This window comes from Paramisgurnus dabryanus, chromosome 3 (genome assembly GCF_030506205.2).
Source record: "Paramisgurnus dabryanus chromosome 3, PD_genome_1.1, whole genome shotgun sequence".
In the NCBI taxonomy this organism is placed as follows: domain Eukaryota; kingdom Metazoa; phylum Chordata; class Actinopteri; order Cypriniformes; family Cobitidae; genus Paramisgurnus; species Paramisgurnus dabryanus.
The window spans coordinates 9,800,070-9,821,180 of NC_133339.1; the positions used below are offsets into that span (position 1 = coordinate 9,800,070).

At 34.2% G+C, this 21,111-nt stretch overlaps 1 protein-coding gene across 1 annotated transcript; it reads left to right on the forward strand.

Annotated features, from left to right (window-relative positions):
• The first annotated feature begins 1,434 nt into the window (after positions 1-1,434).
• On the forward strand, positions 1,435-9,607 carry LOC135768863 (uncharacterized). Its single transcript, XM_065278212.2, has 11 exons — positions 1,435-1,551; positions 1,989-2,333; positions 2,415-2,768; positions 4,642-4,743; positions 4,820-4,900; positions 5,854-5,946; positions 6,107-6,181; positions 6,374-6,481; positions 6,848-7,003; positions 8,007-8,084; positions 9,483-9,607. Exons 1-11 carry the CDS (start codon positions 1,500-1,502, stop codon positions 9,605-9,607), a joined length of 1,569 nt encoding a protein of 522 aa, XP_065134284.2. The 5' UTR covers positions 1,435-1,499.
• The last annotated feature ends 11,504 nt before the right edge of the window (positions 9,608-21,111 follow it).

The window sequence follows — 21,111 nt, forward strand, 5'->3', positions numbered from 1 at the left end:
GTTAGAGAGGCGGGACTAAGGAAAGGTAAAGCCAATCATATTAGCGATTTGAATTTTGGAGGCGGGACTCATCTGTTAACCGTTTGTGTGCCACAAATAGCGCTATTTTTCTTTATATAAGAGTTTAAATCTCATTTAAATGATTTCTGAATAAATTCATGTTAAATTAAATAAGCAACAAGTAAAAAACACAAGAAACAGACAGACATCAGTTGTTATATGAATAAAGATCATATTATTTTTTTTTTTTTAAAAAGCACCCCAGAAAAAAAGGGCACTTTCTCTCCAGAAATAAAAAGGGCAGGTGCTCAAGCCCCCTTTGATGTCTATGTGTGCACGTGCCTGATGTGCTCAGACGGTTGTTATCTTAAAATAATGAACCTTGTAATCAAGCATTTTAGAGTGCAGTGAAATAAATATACACAAACACATACAGGGCCATTTCTTGACACCCTAGGCGAAATTCCTATTGAAAAAAAAATCATATGATCATGTAACACTCAAATCTTAAGTGCATTAAATTCAACAAAGAGAATTACAGATTTACTACTAATATCATTATGTTTACTATTTAATCATGCTTAATTTTCTTAAGGGCAAATCGTCACAAGTGCATTGCTTGATAATTATTACATATCAGTTATGAAAAATATGTGTTAAATCAGAGGAAAACAAAGCTGTGGTCTACATTACTTTTGGGCAAATCACACAAACTTCTTTCTGATGCTGGTGAAATATTTTGTTATCCATTTTGTGTTAAACACGTGACATTCAAAGTTTATTTTTTATGTTGTTGCAGTGCTCATTTTTCACCCAAGTCAGTGAAGCAGCAGTTAAAATGAATACATAATCTAAAAAAATCTAGACAATCACAATGTCTGATTTTTTTTAACTATTTATTCGTATGATACAGCAGCAAACTGGACAATTTCCAAATACTGTATATCAAAGGTTTTATTGATATATTTTCATAAAATGTATGTTGTATAAAATGACTGTATGTAATTAACACTTGTTTTTGTTCAACTGAAGAAAAGTTCAAATGTATTGTAAGGTATAGATGGTCTCACGTTGGTCTCAAAGTCCTGCAGTATTTTTTAATTGTGAGTATGATTTCACAAAAAAAGGTAAGCTATCATGGTATATTCCCAAAATTGGCACTAGGGTGCTGTAAAATGCCAATTGGTATTCTACTTAGAATTTATTATTATGAACATCAGCTTTGGGTCACATCACCATACAACTGTCCCCCCCACACACTTTAAAATGGCTTCTACACCCCTGCATGAGACTCTTAAAGCATGTTTACTCTGTAAGGTGCTGAGAATGAGGAAAGTCATGCCATGATAAAAACTGGATAATCAGGATTTGTTTGAATAGTTTTATCTTCACAGATCTTCACAAAACAAAAGTAAATGTTAATTTACTTGAACACTTTTACACAACCGTACACATCTGAGTCTTGAGAATATAATACGAAGTCATATTTTCATCTAATAATGAATCTGCTAATGTTGATTTTAACAGCTGGAATCTTAAGGATGTCTGATGGTATGTACAGTAACTTACTCTTCTGTTTCAGATTATGAAGAGATTATAAAAATGCTCTCAGCTTGACTGACTACACAACACTATACTTTGTTTTTCAAACTGTATTCTTGTTACATTCTGTTTGTGGATGAAACCAGATTTGATATTTTGTTTAAAGGACATTGAATGATACAGTAACTCATTATAAAACCGTTTCATCTTATCAGCATTACATAAAGTCTTACATTACAGAATAGAAACAGTTTAAGGACTGCAGAATTGCATATCTGAGATCTGTCTTAATGTTAATTTTATTCATTTAGCAGAAATGGGTAACATCTGCACCACTAGTGTCAGCAATAGGAAATTCAAAATGATTGCTCCATATGCAGTGAATACAACATCAATGTGCAGATTAAAATCATTACCAACATACATTCATTTAATTTTTTTTACAGGATTCATTATTAAAGGTTCCTCAGGTCCTCTGGTTGTTCCTCTGGGAGGTTCAGTGGTTCTGCCCTGTTCTGTTGATTCACTCTTACCACTGAAAGATCTGGAGGTGGAATGGAGAAGATCAGACTCACAGACTCTCATTCATCTGTATCAAGATGAAGATATCAGACCAGAGGCTCAACATCAGGATTATCATGATAGAGCTCATTTCTTCACTGAAGACATTAAACATGGAAACTTCTCACTACTGTTGAACAATCTGACAGCTGAAGATGAGGGACAATACACATGTAAAGTTCACACTGGACAAGAGTCTGGAGAAACTGTGGTGGAAATTAAACATGCTGGTGAGTAAAAACGTGGCAGATTAATGTGCAATATTTCACAACAAATATTTTATCTCAGTATATTTTAATCTGTTCCTACAGAGCGTTTGATAGTGTCGGAATCAAGCTCCATATCTGCGTATGTTGGTGATGACGTCACTCTGAGCTGCTCTGAGAACTCTCACATCAAACCTGAAGAGATTGAAGAGGTTTCATGGAAGAAAACAAATAAAGGCGAACCAATCACAGTTCTTCTCTATCAATACAATGAAATTCTATCAGACGCATCAGATGAGCGATACAGAGACAGAGTTGAGTTCTTCGCTGATGAAATCCACAGAGGAAACTTCTCTCTCAGACTGAAGAGAGTCAGAACTGAAGATAAAGGAGTTTACATCTGTCAAGTGTTTACTGGAGAACTATCAGCAAACACAACTGTAATAATAGGGCAAATTGGTAAGTTTACCTTAGTCATTTATTAAAATGATTCATGATTTATCATGGACAAAAATGAAAAATCATATTTGAGATATCTTCAATATCCAAATTGATTCAAAGAGTCAAAAGGCCAAGTCCAAAACATGGGCAACAGAGTAATCCAAGAGACCATCAAAAACCACAGACCAGGAAACAGGGAATTGTTTAGAAATGCAGTGGTGACAATAACAAGACTTTGCAATAAATTATTGAATACACATACTTCAAATTAGTGATGTTAGGTTCTTGAACGAATCATTCTTTTGAACCGGTTCTCAGGAAGTAACCGGTCGATCCGGTTCACAAATCGACCTGAATCAAACTTTAGTTTTGGGCATAGGTTCCGGGTTGATGACACATGACTCACCATAGATATGTATAAAGGCTAGATGGCTCAAGGCGGAGTCAGCTGTATCGTCACTTGGCGGCCATCTTAGGTCAGTGCTGCCATAGTGCTGCTCCCTGTTGCTGTGGAGTGAAGGTGAGTGACATACGCCAACTAAAATGCTCGTAACTTGCTGAATTCTTGACGGATTTACAAACGGTTTGGTGTATTACAAACCTTATTAACGTGGCTATGATTTGTGCTGATGCCGATGTTTCGATGTATAATTTTTCACAAGTATGCAGTTAAATAGCCGCATCCCTGACGTTTATGACACACCAAGCCGGTTGAAAATTGAGCAAAATATAGTTATTTCAGCACTACATGCACAATAGACTTTAATGTTATAACTGGACGAGCGGTCCTGTCCTAAGATGGCCGCCGTGTGACGTCGTCGGGTCCCATTGGCTCTCAGCGCCGGTAAGCCATCTAGCCTTTATACATATCTATGTGACTCACAGCCGAAATAGCACGTCGGACTCAAAAAGAACCGAACAAAGTTTGTCGATGATTGCCGAGGCGAGGATTGCCGACGATTCTGACGGATGACGAGTTGCTGACACTGCGTGTGAATCACCGAGGATTTAAATGAGCCAGATGCGTGAAGTTTCTTTTTTTATTAGTTTCTTGATATGCTTGTTTTATTAAAAAGCTTTAGTTTTGGTACGATTTATTGTGCATGCAAATCATATTGTAGTTTTAATGTGTTGATACAAACGACTTTATTTGAATGTTTCATTGATATAGTAAATGCGTAGTGATGTCATTTCTTGATGACGTCAGGAACCGGTGAATCGGCTTTTTGAACCGGTTCAATGAGCCGAACTGTCCGAAAAGAGCCGGTTGGCGGAAATGAATCGGACTTTGCAACACTACTTCAAATTAGGCCAGTGCTTCCCAATCCTGGTCCTCGAGGCCCCCCTCCCAGAAAGTTGTAGATGTCTCCTTATTTAACTCATCAGCTTGTTAGGGAGAAATGTTTACCATTTTTGAAGTATGATGATAAGTTGAATCAGGTGTTATAAATAAGGAGACATCTAAAACTTTCTGGGAGGGGGGCCTCGAGGACCAGGATTGGGAAGCACTGGCCTAATTTGAAGTATGTGTTTTCAATAATTTATTGCAAAGTCTTGTTGTTGTCACCACTGCATTTCTAAACAATTCCCTGTTTCCTGGTCTGAGGTTTTTGATGGTCTCTTGGATTACTCTGTGTCCATGTTTTGGACTCTGGTGTTTGCTGGATTGTTTGCCCTGGCCTTTTGACTCTTTTTAGATTATGATTTTGGATTTCCCTAATATAGTGCTGCATTCGGACCTTATTTTCATGTTTCAGAGCTGTTTTGTGAAACGCAGTCTGCAACCAAAATTAGATTTCACTATGAATTTCACAAGTAATCATTTTAGGAGTGATATTATTTTCCTCAGTGTTATTTCTTGTGTGTGTGCGTGGATGCATGTGTGTTACAGGTTTCTCTGGTTTACATATAATGGTGTTGATTCTCTGTATTACTGCATGTGGATCTGCAGTTATAATCTCCTCTCTTATCTACTGCACATCAAGTAATAAAAGTATGTGTCAGTTTTCTTGAAGAGCTTAAATCAAATGTATCTATCAATGTATCTTCATTTTGTTTGCCCTTATTAGTTTTGTGTCTTCAGGTTTTGCTTGTGTTTTGTCCAAACACTATTTTGTTTTTCGCTTTCATGCTCTGGGGTTTTATTGAAGGTAAGTAACAGTTGAGCAAATAAATAATACCAAAAGAAAATTGTTCTGTTATTTAACCCCAAATTTCATTTTGGTGTTGCTAAATGGCACACTCTTAAAATGGCTGTGTTATTTTTGACCCATAATGGATAAATATTAGAAAGAACACACCACTGGGTTAAAATTGACTCAATGCTGGGTTGTTTTAACCAAACTGTTGGGTTATTATACCCCATAGTTGCATAACAACAACTCAACATTGGGTCATGAATTTCCGTGGGATAGTCACAGAATTTTTTGCTCATTTTTCCGTAGTCACGGATCTCCGCATTTTTCAGTGGCCCTGCTACGGACTGTCTTTTTCCGTGGCATTCTCACGGATTGGTTACTCAACTGTTTTGTCCTATTTTCTTACCATTTTCGCTTCGGTTTAGGGTCAGATTTACATAAAATGACATCCCTACGCAAACCCAACTCTAACCCCAACGCCAGGCGACAATTGTTTTAAGTTTAGAAAATATAAAATAATACATCCGAAAAAATTGTATTAACCAATAGTTAAAGTGACATACTAACGCAAACACCAAATCTAACCCTAAACCGAAGCAAAATGGTTTGAAAATAGGAAAAAGCAGTTGAGTAACCAGTCCGTGAGAATGCCACGGAAAAAGATAGTCCGTAGCAGGGCCACAGAAAAATGCGGAGATCCGTGAGAATGCCACGGAAAAATGAGCAAAACATTCCGTGACTATCCCACTGAACTTTGTGAGATCAGGTTGGTCATTTTTAACCCAGCATGTGTTCTGTCCAGTATTTACCTATTATGGGTCAAAAATAACACAGCCATTTTTAGAGTGCACTATTCACCTTTAAGGGATCAAAATGACAACTTCCTGGCATAAATTATGGCCTTTAAAAATCTCCATGTGTTAATTTGGCTGTTAAATCTCATTAAAACGTCTTTGTGTTTTTAGGATCTATGCATGAGTCTGTCTCTTGCTCTACTGTTTACATTGTGAGACCCTTGATGTTGTTTTGGGCGGCACCGTATTTAAAAGACTTTCCAGGTTTATTCTGCTGAATGTTATATATGTTAAATGTTTTAATTACAGCTATTTACTAATTAAATAAATTACTAATTACTAATGAATTACTAATAAACAGTCATTTATTCAAGCATTGTGCAATATTTGATTATGCCAACATGCAGTATATTTATATTTACAGATATAATCAGGAAATGGATTGACTCTTCAAGTATTGATGTACAAGTTTCCATTTTTACTGTACTATTTTATTCAAGTAAGTTATTCTTTATTATAATAATAATAATAATAATACTTGCATTATAATTGTTGACTTAATTATAAAATCTATAAGGTTTTTATTTGAATGTGGGCTTCATTTTAAACACGATTTCTCAAATGTTTGCAATACAGAGTTTTTTATTTTAAATGTGTGTGATTATTGTTCGTATCTGTGTATTTATGACAGTATACGACACATGGACAAGAAATCAAAAGTCAGCAGATGCTGATCAAATTTTGATCGCAGTTCTCTTTGTTTTAATGCTGCTGTTGTGTCTCATTAAAATCATTAAAGGTAAGAAAACCAACTGTTTTAAATTGTACTTGTCCTTTATAAACATTATATTAATCTATTCATAAAAAGGCTATTCATAAAGTTACTGGTGATTATTTAGTGCATATTTTGTCTTTTGTTCTCTCATTTGTTAGTTTAACATTGCATTAAATGTACTTTACCCAATGCAGAAACATGTGAACTTGCTGTGAAAACCCAGCTAAAGTTTTTATTTTGTATTGAAAATATAGGCTTGATATCTTAATTATTGAAGCTCAAGTCAAAGATTGAAATCAATGAGTGAAACGTTGATGATCCTAAAATTCATATTTAAAAACTTTGACAGGATCAATAATTTTGGATCATTATTATTATTTTTCAATACAGGTTTAGCAAACATGATTATGGACAAGAAGTCCACCAACATACAGATACGTGAACGGATAAATTATGTATTACAAGGTTGGGACCTTTTAAGCTGTCGAGTTCTTCCTTTACTACAGTTTACCCTTCTGTTTTACAGTTTTGGAGTTGCTAAACGAGGTAAATTTAATTTTCTCTGTAATATGATTTGTTTTATGAGAAGCTATGAAGGAAATGTACTTACAAACAAGTCAAATAATTTGTATGTCAACAAATGTACTATTTTGTTTTTATTTCTAATAAATAAATTAAAAATGTAAAACAAAAAATGTACTGAATGATCACTTAACTCTTTCACCGCCAGCGTTTTTTAAAAAAGTTGCCAGCCAGCGCCAGCGTTTTTCATGATTTTCACAAAAGTTTAATGTCTTCCAGAAAATTTTCTTCTTCAAATATATAAACATACAATATACCAAATGAAAGAACAGACCCTCTGCTTTCAAACTAAAAAATCCGTTTCATCCTACCTTCAGTAGTTCTTTTGTAATCAGCTTTTGAATATGGGTAGGTTTTTGCAAAAACACCACATTTTGAACAAAAAGCAGAGATAATTCAATTTTTGTGACGGACTTTTCATAGAGATCCCATTCAGAGCGATCTTTAAAACAGACACGGACATGCAGCAGCTTGCCATAGGGCAATACTTCCGGGTTTAAAAAGTTGCGGAAGGGTGCCACCTTCCGCAACTGGTGGATAATAGCGGTATTGCGGAAATCTCGTCAATGGCCGGGAAAGAGTTAATCTGCACTATCCAACCACAGCACTGCCTTTTAGTGCATTTTTGCACACAACTACAAAGTGTCAAATTTAACATGTTTTAATAAATTATCTATATGGTATTTTGAACTTGAACTTCACATACGTACTTGGGAACCCCAAAGATTTATTTTACCTCTTTAAAAAAGTCTTGCGACATGTCCCCTTTAAAACTTGAATGAAACATTAATGAGATTACTTGCATTAAATGTCCTGAGCTATGAAAAACAACTTCTTTTCTTATAGATTGGGAATAAAGTTAATATACAAATTTATTGTTTAAAACCCCAAGTTGATGCATGTGATTCTGTTGATTTGTCTCACACCAAAGCACAATGTCTACAATTATGTATTTCTCTCTGTTTAGCATTTTTCGTCACAGGAGTTTTGCCACTGATAGTAATGCTTTCAGATAAGGAATGGTATCTTACATGTTTTAAGTCCTGTAAGTATTTTGGTATTCTGCCTTTTATTGCAATTGTAAATGTAAATATATTTGTAAGCTCAAATGGAAATCTTAAGGCTGGGGTATACCTTTTTTCCGTGTCCGTGTCCAGCTCGCGCGCGCATATACTCCCCGCGGCTAAACGCGGATGGCCGCGTTCGACACTATACGCAATAGAAATGATTTCCTATTCAAATTATTAGTCTAACAGGCTGTCAGGGCAGCACTGATTTGGCGACATTTACAGTACATTAAAACATTAGGATAGGTGAAGAAAAGTAACTGATCCACCATTGTAAACACAGTTTAGAACAAACAACAAGACAACAAAGAACAGGAATCAAACAAACATGCTCCACAGCTTTCTGTTCTTGGAAGAAGTAAAAGTTAAAGAAGAAAAACGATAGTGTGTGTGCAAATGCTGTCTATTTCCTTTGTATAATTGTTTATAGTGGAGTGTCCTGTCTAAATATTTGCACGCGCATGCGCTGTCGTACGCGGACTGTACGCGCACTGTCCGCGCGGTCTCAAATTTTGGGCTGCACGCGGACGGTCCGCGCGGCCGGCCGCGGACCCTCTTGATGACGAAAATGATGTCATGCGGACGGCGCGCATACGTGGACGTCCCTAGTATACTTTCGGCTCTTATTTTGTTACGATTACAATTTTTTTAACCATTATTTTTTGGAATAGATTTTCAGAACTATTGATTTCAAATCATTAGTAAAATATGTTTCCATCCCATACTGAACCTTAAAGATCCACTATAGTGTTTTGAAATGTGCAGCTGAAATAGAATGTTGGGGTGGGGCATATTCAGTGGCTCCTCCTCATTTGAAAATAGCCAATAGCGTTTAGTTTACCTCGCAGGGCTTTACCTCCTGGAATCGGATGAGATACTAAAGTGCAGAATGACGTCATAAAAATCATTGTTGATGTTTGAACTGTTTTCAAACAAACGGAGCATAGCTAACTCCTCCTGCTCCCCCTCCCTTTCGTGCTTTCATGAACGCGCCCAACCCCTACACTCAAATCCTTCTTGTCGTTTATTGGTTAGAACACTTTGTTATGGTTTCTGGTGCAGGTTTGGCCACTGTGTTTATATTGCAGTTTGTGGAGCCTGGGCTGTCTACAGAGATCGCCTTTTTTACAGTTTGATCAGCGGACAGGCAGCAAGCAGATAGTGAGGAGATGTTTGCTGTATGTAACAAAAAATGTTTTATGCTCTAAAACGCATGAATTCGCTTAGAGCGCCTTTAACTAAACATGTGAACCCGCTTTCTTTCATCTAAACTCATAAAACAGTTAAACTTACACAGACAGCTAGGTTTATAAATTATATGTAGGCTTCAGTTATTATAATGTGGAAATTGATTGTTAAAAATCTTTTTTTTTCAGTTTCTGCTTGGCTTGGGAAAACCTTACGGTTAATAATTATGATAGTCATGAATGCAGCTATTTTCCCCTTGGTGTATCTGTACTTTAAATCACTGGAGAATGAAAAGGGTATGTTTATATATTAACTAATCTATATTATTAGTTGTGCAAAAATAGATCATGTAATCATGTTTAATCTTCAACATTTATTATATATATGTGTTGTTTATCCATAGTTTGTATAATAATTTACATTTGGCAGATGCAAAACTGTAACTGCATAAAAATTAATGTTAATCAATAAAAAATATCAAATCATGACTATATGGGATGTTTTACCTATTTATAGGCACAGTAAATTAAATTAAATGAGTTTAAATTATATATTTCTGAAATGTATTAACCCTAAATTTTAATAAAGGTATTTTCAATTAACAGATCGCTTTGCGTTGGCCTGGATGGTTGGACTTTTGCAAGAGCTCTCGATGATTCAATTTTCATTTGATTATCTGGGTAAATTAAGCTTGATTTCTGAGCAACTTTTAAAATGCGCTTACAAAGTGCTACAAAAAAAAAGTTTTCACAGAGTCACATATATATATATATATATTTATACAACAGTTCTTTCTGGTTCTCGAATCTGATTGGCTAAGAGGCGTGCAATATTCTACTGATAAATGCCACAGTAACCGCTTCACCTTTCGTATCATTCCGCCACCTAGTGAATGGAGGTCCTTTAAACAGGCTCATCTCTGAATGGAGAAACTGCAGACACAACCGCGCTGTTTTAAAACACTCTCCGTGTGTCTCATTAGTTCATAAATCAGTCTGTGAATCCCAATTGGAAGTTATTATTCCGTCAAAGATCAGCGCTCTTGGATGTTACGTTAAAGTTAATATGAGTAATGTCTTGTCACATCGTGTGGACGATTAACACTTGGAAAAAGGAATGTAAACACTTATTTTCTTCTGGAGCTATATCTCTTATCAGAATGCGAAAACACCGTGGAACTGCAGGTAAGCACCACAGCTTTTAAATGTGGAAATTGATCATTTATTTAATCGCGACGTGACTATTAAAATATGTTATGAGATATCACCACTGGAATATTTATAAGCAGCATGCAAAAACATCTCTCTGACACTTATAAAAAACAGTTTTATATAGTACTGACCAGAACAAAGTCTAAGAATAATCGAGTGCTTGTATCGCGTTAAGATTAAATGGGAACACAATAGTAACATTATATAAGTATAGTTTTATTAACTTTTACCTCGCGCCAAAACAATAACAACACAAAAGACACTAAATATGAATAAGAAAACAAGTAATAGTTTCATCATGACACCAAATACTGCTGATTTGATCTCATTTTTGAACATCAAACACAGACAGGGCCAGCATCAGAGCCAGGGAATCCCTGTCAGAGATGTAGCCCAGAGAGGGCGTTGGTCAGTGGGGCGAGTGAACACTGACGTCCGCTCATGCTCTGGTTCTCATACGTACCGAATCTCAGTAAGCAAACGTTCAAACAGGCGCTATCTTTACTAATCGACTGTAGATTTAAATATAATAAATATATATACATATATATATATATATTCTCGACTGAACTTATCTTAAAACTACACTTTGTGACCAAGAAATTGTAATATTTAAAAACGGCGAATCCGTCCATTGAGTTAATATGATATTCAAAGTGTTACCTGTCATTCTGGCCGCCCTCAAATCCGTGGCGGAAGAAGTAGTTCTCAAACAAAGAGGCTTTTAAAATAACTCCGTTGTTGTTTTCTAGTTTTCTTTTTCAAACGTGTGCCGTCGAACTGTTGTATAAAAGCAATATCGCTCTCGGAGTCGTGTGATATAGCTCTATATCATCACGGCTGTGATTGCCTCCGGCACTCGGCCTACGACCTCGTGCTTCTGGCCTAATCACAGCCGTGATGATATAGAGCTATATCACACTCCTACTCGAGCAATATTGCTTAACTATATATATATTATATATATATATATATATATATATATATATATATATATATATATATATATATATATATATATATATATATATATATATATATTTTTTTTTTTGTAATAAACTAAAGCCTATATAAATTAAGTTTGGATTAGAATATAACAAAAGGAAGGACGTAAATTTTGTTTGTCTAAGTACTGATGTGATGTAAAGTTGCCTAACACTTTCCAATAAGGTTGCATTTGTTAACATTATTATTGTTAACCTTGCCGTTTTTGCATGCATCTGTGCACATGTACACAGAGTTTTTATCCAAATGCAGCTTTAATGTGGAAATCCAAGATCATAATCAAGTCAAAAAAGTCAAAAACCGGTGCCAAAGAACTGAACATAAAGGCAGAAAACATGGGAAACAATGAAATCACAGGAATGAGAAAAACAGAAGTCTAGTAAAGACATGCCAATGAATTAATGAAAACACAGGGTTTAGGCCAGGGTTACAAAGGAGCTACAAATGAATATGGTAATGAGGAAATAATGGAGTTTTATTCTAACATATTACTTTTGATAACACTTGGTTACATTATAATAGAAAATCTGATTCCTTTATATTGATAAGATTAGTAAAAAAAATAGTAACCTATGTGTGTGAATGCTCACAGAATAACATCAAATTAAAGGGTGGTCACACTAAACTTTGAGCTTGTGAATATATATCGGACTTTGAATATGGGCAGGAAGCGTTGCATCCATCTTTGCTTTTCAGAAGAAAGAAAGGTCACGCTGTGACTTAGCCTACAGGTTTTCAAGTCTCACACATTACATGTAGTTAATAAATCAATTATATTAATGTGCTAATGTAGATTTATATTTGTTCATTTTACATTGCAGAATTTCCACGTTGCAATAGTTTGTATTTGTTCGGTGCAGTTGGTCTTGTTTTAGTGAACTCTGTTGGGCTGATGACAGAACTCATCCTGCAGAAAGGTGAGGAAAAGACCTTTATTTCTGAACAGAGGGATATGTGCACATCTAACAAAATATAGGCCACATTTACTGTATATGCCAGATGTTAAATTCTGCCTTTAAAAATGAAACGTTACATATTTTTTTGTAACTTACTTTAGTGTATGCAATGTTTTAAACTTTCAGACTGTAAAATTTTCTACAAGTCATTTTTATAACAGTTTAAAGCCATTATTTCATTTAAATCCTATGATAATTTAAACTAATTAAAATAAGCATTTAAACATTTTAAAATGTATTCAGCATTTAAAGTCATATTTTTATTTCTATTTGCAGTGAATGGTGAACGTGCAGTGGGAGATCTCAGAATGGTTGTTTTTCCCTCTGAATGTCTTTTTATCTTAATTGGCATGACTGTAGAAATATTTACATTCTGTGAGTATAAACTGGATTTCTTTCTTCCTGGCCAGGTTTCACAGCCAAGGCTAAGCTAAAGCCAGGACTAAGCATTTTTTATAAACAAGAAAAAGATGTTTATTATTTAAAAAAAGTTATTTTCAGTTAAGACATCTCAAACGTGTTTTAGTCTAGGACTAACCTTAAGCCTTGTCTGTGTAACCAGGGGCCTGTTTTCACTTTTAGTCTTACAATCGGTTTATAGATCAAACTTCTCTGCCCACACAGAAGTTTTGATTTTGTGTTTTCAGAGATCCATTAAGTCAAAGGTTCTTTAATGAACTACTTTGTTGCATTTTATAAAGAAACTTTTGTGAAAAGTGATGTTAAAGGTTCCTTGTGAAACATTCAGCCAAAATGATTGTGAAGCACCTTTATTTTTAAGAGTTTACAGTATAAGCTCAACCCCTGTCTGACTAAAAACATTTTGTCTTTCTGCATCTATTACAAAGTGAGATCAATTAAGACACAGTAAGTTCATGCATTTCACCTTCTTTATAATCTTTGCAATAAACATGTTTACATTAGTATTTTTTATATTCTTACAATAAGCACCTGTCTGTTTATGTTTTGTTCTCATCAGAATAGAGCAAGAGAAAATGAAAACTGATGGATATAGACACAAACAAAAAACAAAGGTTAGAACAAAACGTCACATTGAAATTACACTCTAAACTCATGTTTGGGTAAAATAAAGACTTTAATTGATTGGGTTTAAGTTAACCATTGCTGGGTTAGATTGGGTCGAATATGAACATTTCAGGTTTATTTAAACCAACTCTTTGGTTAATTAGGTTAGTATTTTACCCAAACATGTGCTAAAAAAACTCAGGATTTGTACATGTTTTATAAATGAACCCTATTTTAAGCCTATATTTCAATATATACAGTATATTATTTAAATTAATAAATAAATAAATATGTTTAGTGTAATTACAATTAATTTTTTTTGTAAACAGATAACAGCAGACGTTTGTGAAATGGATCCTCTGCCTGCTTTTGAGTCAGACCTCATAAACAGTCTGTAATGTTAGAGACAGTTGGAGTATTATTAGTAATATTGGAGATGGTCATTATTAGATTTAGTGTAATTTTATGTGGCATAATTAAATGAATAACTAAAGCATTAATACTATTATTGTTTGCCCCTTGTTTATATGATGGATTGTCATTCTCTTGAGGTTATTGCATTGTTTCACACTGAATGAAACTGATAAATTACCTTTGTTCTGTTAAACTGGAAAAGACAGATGAACATAAAACAAATGTCAAACGGTAGCCTAAAACAATGGACATGTAAAATACTGTTAATGAATTGCAATAATTTTTAGTTTGTCCCAAATGTAAATAAAACAAAAAATCCAGATTTTGCATATATATGTTGTATAGTCTGATGTGAATTTGCATGACCTTGTTGTCTTTATTTATCTGAAATAGTAAATGCTCATGAACGCTGTGGTCAATTGGCTAAAAGTGCATTGGTTTAACTCATAACAATGTTATCCATTAAAGGGGCGGTGAATTTGTCGATTTTATTGTTTTATACTGTTGTCTGATGTCTACTTATGATGTTCGCATGCTTTACATTCAAAAACATCAAAAGCACTAAGTAATAGGCTATTTTGTAACATGGATTAGTGGCTGTCTGGAGAAATGGTTCGTTTGAAGGGGCGGGCCGCACTATGATTGGACAGCTTCATTCCTCGTCATTACATGTGGGCAAATGTTTTAAAAACATTAATGTGTAAAAATAGCAGCCGAACACATATATGTTTGAGCCACAAAAGATTCTGGGTGCTAAAGATGATACACATAAATGACAATACGTATATTAAAGTAGAAACAAAACTTTAAACTCGACGTGACTAAAGTACCGTATACAACACAGTAAGCGCGCATCAGAATCTAAACTGCGGCTGATAAATCCTTATCAATAACTTTGCATATTTCTATTGTGCTTGTGAGGTTGCTCTTAGATACACGTAACGTTACATACCACAGTTATATGATAAAAAATAAGCTTTGTTGAGTATTTGACCTTTCAAACGCAACTGGCCTAAATTATCGTAAAAAACACAGTAAGAAGGCATCAGAATCTAAATTGGTGCTGGTAAGTCCTTCCTTATCACTAACTTTGTATATTTCAATTGTTAAATTACAGTCGTATTGTTAAGTGTTGCACCTTTATTAATCGTTTAATGTTTTTAGTAAATTAAAACCATCAAACACGTGTTTAGACACGGATGTTACAACAGGACATATTTTACAAAGCAATAGTGAAACGCAGTAACGTCATCTTAAATGAAGTAATATGTTTTACTGCTGTGTCATTTTTGTCATCCTGCCTACTCATTCACATAAACCAATATATTGATTTAGAAATTGTAAGACTTTTTGTTTAGCGGGGCCGTATGCGAGAAGGATTGATTGACAGCTCAGCAACAAAAGGCTCACATAATGAGCCTAGGCAGGAATGTGAGAGGGAACTACAGTAAAGAATGTGAAGACAAATGTATACATGTTTGTTTGAGGTTTATTAAGTTAAGTTAACAATATTATCAAAATAGAAATGAAGGTCAGTGGGACATTTTTTTGTTTTTGGAAACAAACCCTATTCAAAAACCAAACGTGTCCCACAAAACTTGAGACACGCCTTTGTCTGACCTAAACAGTCGCCAACTCTGATGTGTGTGCCAAAGTTAATCTATGCCAAGAGCCTTAAATATGCCTGAAATTATAGTAAACGTTGATGTGTTGCCAAGATATCAAAAATCTGAGCACTAATGTTGTTTTTTTGCATTACAGGGGGCCCTACAGAGCCCCTCTGCCACGCCTGTGTTCCAGCCTTTGTCTGGTCCGAATGACGGACGCCTCTGACGTCTGTGCCAAAGTTCAAGAGTTTTTGAGTATATTAACTCTTTCACCGCCATTGACGAGATATCTCGTCAATTAAGAGAAAACGCTTCCCCGCCAATGACGAGATATTCCGTCTTTCCGCAATACTGCTACTATCCACCAGGTGGCGCCCTTCTGCAACTTTTTAAACCCGGAAGTATTGCCCTATGGCAAGCGGCTGCATGTCCGTGTCTGTTTTAAAGATCGCTCTGAATGGGAACTCTATGAAAAGTCCGTCACAAAAATGGAATTATCTCTGCTTTTTGCTCAAAATGTGGTGTTTTTTCAGAAACCTACCCATATTCAAAAGCTGATTACAAAAGAACCACTGAAGGTAGGATGAAATTTTTTTTTTCTTTTGAAAGCAGAGGGTCTGTTCTTTCATTTGGTATATTGTATGTTTATATATTTAAAGCAGAACATTTTCTGGAAGGCATTAAACTTTGGTGAAAATCATGAAAAACGCTGGCGCTGGCTGGCAACTTTTTAGAAAAACACTGGTGGTGAAAGAGTTAAGGCACCCAACGTGCCCAAAAGTGTTAAAAAATAATAAAAATAATCCTAAGGAAAACAATAGGGCTTCCCACCTACGGTGCAGGCCATTCTGGCCTGCTCCTCATTGCTCGGGCCCTAATAACTGAAATAAAAGCATTTACCCAATCGAACACTGCAGTACCTTACATTGTAGATCTCCTGCCCTTTTGGACAACGGTGGCTTATACAGGGTCTTCCACTCAGGCTTTACACTTGCCTCAATATTAAGAAAATTACACCACAGCGTTTCAATTCTACCATTTAAGACCTTTTTATTAAAACCCTTAAGGGAACACTCTACTTTTTTTTAAAATATGCTCATTTTCCAGCTCCCCTTGAGTTAAACATTTGATTTTTACCGTTTTGGAATCCATTCAGCCGTCTCCGGGTCTTGCACTAGCACTTTTAGCATAGCTTAGCACAATCCATTGAATCTGATTAGACCATTAGCAATTTAGCATCACGCTAAAAATAACCAAAGAGTTTCGATATTTTTCCTATTTAAAACTTGACTCTTAGGAGGATTGGGTGACACTCGAGCATCAAACCAGAACACAGCAGAATCCAATGAATGGAATCCTTAACCATGGGCGTCAGTTTGTGTTGAAAAGTGGTGGGGACAAAAGATCAGATGAAAAAACATTACAGCAGGACGGGAAAAATATTGAATAAAAAATGTATCAAAAATGGGCATAGCGTAGGCCGGTCAACAACACAAAAATACTTGGCATAAAACCCTTAACAATGTCAACTGCGCATATAACAATCCCTGCAACACCAGCTCAACCGAACAGTGCCAAAGAACCATACTGTAGAATGTTAATGTCAGCAGCATGTTAAGTCAATGATTACAATGAAATTCATTACAAATGTAAAAGAAAGCACACCATAAGCATACAACACAACATATGTGACCCTGGACCACAAAACCAGTCGTACACTGCAAAAAAATATTTTCAAGAAAAATGTTCTTTGTATATTTGTCTTGTTTTCAGTAAAATATCTAAAAATTCTTAAATTAAGATGCTTTTTCTTGATGAGCAAAATAACCTTAGAAAATAAGTCTAGTTTTAAGACTGAAAATACCAAATGTAAGTGATTTTGTGCATAAAAGAAGTAAAACAAATATGCCAATGGGGTAAGCAAAAAATCTTGAACATTTTACTTAAACACTGAATTGAAGAAAAATTCAGATTCTTTTGCTCGTTTCATACACAAAATCACTTAAATTTGATGTTTTTGGTCTAATAACTAGACTTTTGCTCATCAAAAAAAGCATCCTAATTTAAGATTTTTTAGATATTTTTACTAAAAACAAGACAAAAATACTACGATTTTTTTTCTTGAAAATCTGACTTTCTTAGTTACTTACCTACAAAAATGTCTTTCTTACTTAGTATTTTTGTCTTGTTTTCAGTAGAAATATCTAAAAATTCTTAAATCAAGATGCTTTTTCTTGATGAGCAAAATGAAATAAGTCTAGTTTTTAGACCAAAATATACAATTTAAGTTAATTTGTGCTCAGAACAGGCAAAAATATCTGCAAATGGTGTGAGAAAATTTTGCTTTAAGTGTTTAAGAAAAAATAAATCTTATTTTTATATTTTTTTCCTCACCCCATTGGCAGATATTTTTGCTTGTTTTAATCACAAATTCACTAAAATTTTATAATTTTTGGTCTAAAAACTAGACTTATTTTCTTAGGTCATTTTGCTCATCAAGAAAAAGCATCTTAATTTAAGATTTTTTTGATATTTCTACTGAAAACAAGACAAAAATACTAAGTAAGAAAGACATTTTTGCAGTGTCGCACAAGTATTGTTTGATTTTTCAGAACATTTGAACCAAATGCTTTCAAAAAGTGGTGCGGGACAAAATCAGCCATTTCAAAAAGTGGTGGGAACAAGTCCCCAGCGTCCTCAGTGTAAATGACACCTATGTCCTTAACTAAAGACTGAAGATCATGAGACTCAGTTTCATGTCTGATTCACTGATTCAGTGAACTATGAGAGAATATCATTCATCCAGATTCTTCACATACACTCTGATCATTAGATCAAACTCTCATGAAATCTGACAGATTGAAGGACAGCTTCCCAGACAGGTCTTTACACCGTGTCCTAACACCTTTTAAGTGTTTATTTTTTTCTACTCATCTGGACTGCCTTTTAATAGTGCATTCGTATGTATGTATGATGGAGTGTATGCTAAATATATAAATGTGTAACTGATCTCAAATGTATTTCTTCACTATACTGTACATTGCTGATATTGTTCAGCTGGATTTTATTTATATTTGATATTATTTTAATATATTTTCATTAATATTTTGATGTTTAGGTTAATCAGAGTTCAGTTTTCAGTGTGATCTCAGCTCTGTGTTTATATTGTAACAAATAAATTGAATTGAATGGAAACATTGATTCTCACAGTAGTGAACAACAGGACAAAAATATAAATAAAGATTTTTATTTCTCTGAATGTCTACACTAAAGCTGGTGTGGGGTGGGTGATTGGTGCAATATGACTGCCGTCGGATCATCCAGGTGGATGCTGCACATTGGTGGTGGTTCAGAAGATCCCTGTTTCATATGTAAAATGCTTTGAGTGCTGCTGCAGAAAAGCGTTATATAAATGTAACAGATTATTATTATCATTACACAATAACAGCCAGAAAACTGGACTCCAGGAAATTCCCATAATATCAGATGGAATAAAACTTGCATAGAGTTGTATGAATCAGACTAAGGTTTTGTGTAATTATATTATGTGTAAGTGTGGGAAAGCAAAACATGTATTATAATTTATTGTGAGAGTTAAAGTGGACATTTCACAAGACTTTTTTAAGATGTCAAATAAATCTTTGGTGTCCCCAGAGTACGTATGTGAAGTTTTAGCTCAAAATATTATATAGATAATTTATTATAACATGTTAAAATTGCCACTTTGTAGGTGTGCGCCCTTTTTGGGTGTGTCCTTTAAAATGCAAATGAGCTGATCTCTGCACTAAATGGCAGTGCTGTGGTTGGATAGTGCATTAGGGGCAGTATTATACCCTTCTGACATCACAAGGGGACCCAAATTTCAATGAGCTATTTTTTTCACATGCTTGCAGAGAATGGTTTACCTAAACTAAGTTACTGGGTTGATCTTTATCACATTTTCTAGGCTGATAAATGCACTTAAAAGCACTTAAAAATGGAAAAAAGTCAGATTTTGGTGATATGTGCCCTTTAAGTGAAATTTGTTTCTATTGCACTCCACTTGATGGCACTGTCGTGTTAAATTTAACATTGCTGTTATTCATTCACATTGTTTTGTTGATAATAAATAAAAATCAAATAAAACAATTAGACCACAAAAAATGTTTAACAGCTAAGCTATAAGTTTAAAGCCTTACAATATGAATATCACATTTTTTAAACCAGAAAGGAGCTACGTGGTATAAGACATAATTGTATTATATCAAACAAAGTTGTTTGAAGGCTTATCAATAACAACCTTTACTCTGTTTAAATAATCATTATAATAATCTAAACACTGATCTTTATAATGGTTTTGTTTTCTGGTGGATTAAAGCATTATGGGAAATGATGTTTACAGCATAAAAAAATCATAATGTAAAATGAATGCAAAGAAAAACAAATAAATACATCTGTAAATGACAAAACATCTGCTTTGTCCTTTAACACATACTTGGTTTATCTTTTAGAAAAGATTTGTCATGTGAACTAATACATTTATAATGTGACAAACAGCTTACATCAGATCATGACATCCTATATCTAAGTCATACACTCACTGAAATAATCACTTTCTCAGTATTTTTGTCTTTTCTTCAGTAAAAATATCTAAACATTTTTTTAAAAGACACCACAATAAAAAATTTAAGTGAATAAAAACAAGCACAAAAACAAATCTGGCAATGGGATAAGAAGGTTTTTCTTGAATTGTTCTCAAATTAATATAATATAATGATCATAAATCTGTCTTTTTTCTATTTAAGTGTTAGAATTGGGTCCCGGTGTAATACATGTAATACATATCAACCCAGTAACTTAGTTTTGGTAAACCGTTCTCCACAAGCATGTGAAAAAATAGGTCATTGAAATTTGGCTCCCCTTGTGATGTCAGAAAGGCATAATACCGCCCCTTAATCTGCACTTTCCAACCACGCCACTGCCAAAACATGTTATAATATAAAAATTATAATATTTTGAGCTAAAACTTCACAATCATACTCTGGGACACCAAAGGGTCCTTAAAAACACCTTTAAAAAAGTCTTGGGAAATCTCCCCTTTAAGTGTTTAAGAAAAAGTTTACTAATTTCAAAATGTTTTTTTCTTACCCCATTGGCAGATTTTTGGCTTGTTGTTTCACTTAAATTTTATATTTTTTTTTCTAAAATCTAGACTTATTTTCTTACCTAATATTGCTTATCAAGAAAAAAATTGATTTAAGAATGTTAAGATATTTGTACAAAAACAAACAAACATGCTTTATTGAGTTTTTATTTATTAGTTTTAAAAATATTTACACTCACAAACACTTACACTTTGTTTTATAATGTATTTCTCTATTTTATTAAATATTCACATTTTAACAATTAGTTAACATTTTATTTCTTACTACTATGTACCATTTTTTGATTTTGGTTCAACATCAAAATATTAATTTAGACGGTGAATAATTTTATTTAGCACATTTTTATGCTATTTTTTCTTTATCTGTTACTTCATCTGTTCCTTTGAACATCATTGTCTACATCATGCATTCACTGTATGTATGTATGAGAGAGAGAGAGAGAGAGAGAGAGAGA

Coding starts and splice junctions, on each gene's coding strand:
- LOC135768863 (XM_065278212.2), top strand. CDS start 1,500: ATGAATCTGCTAATGTTGATTTTAACAGCTGGAATCTTAAGGATGTCT. Junction 6,182..6,373: donor TACTGTACTATTTTATTCAA/GTAAGTTATTCT, acceptor TATTTATGACAG/TATACGACACATGGACAAGA. Junction 7,004..8,006: donor TTTTGGAGTTGCTAAACGAG/GTAAATTTAATT, acceptor CTCTCTGTTTAG/CATTTTTCGTCACAGGAGTT.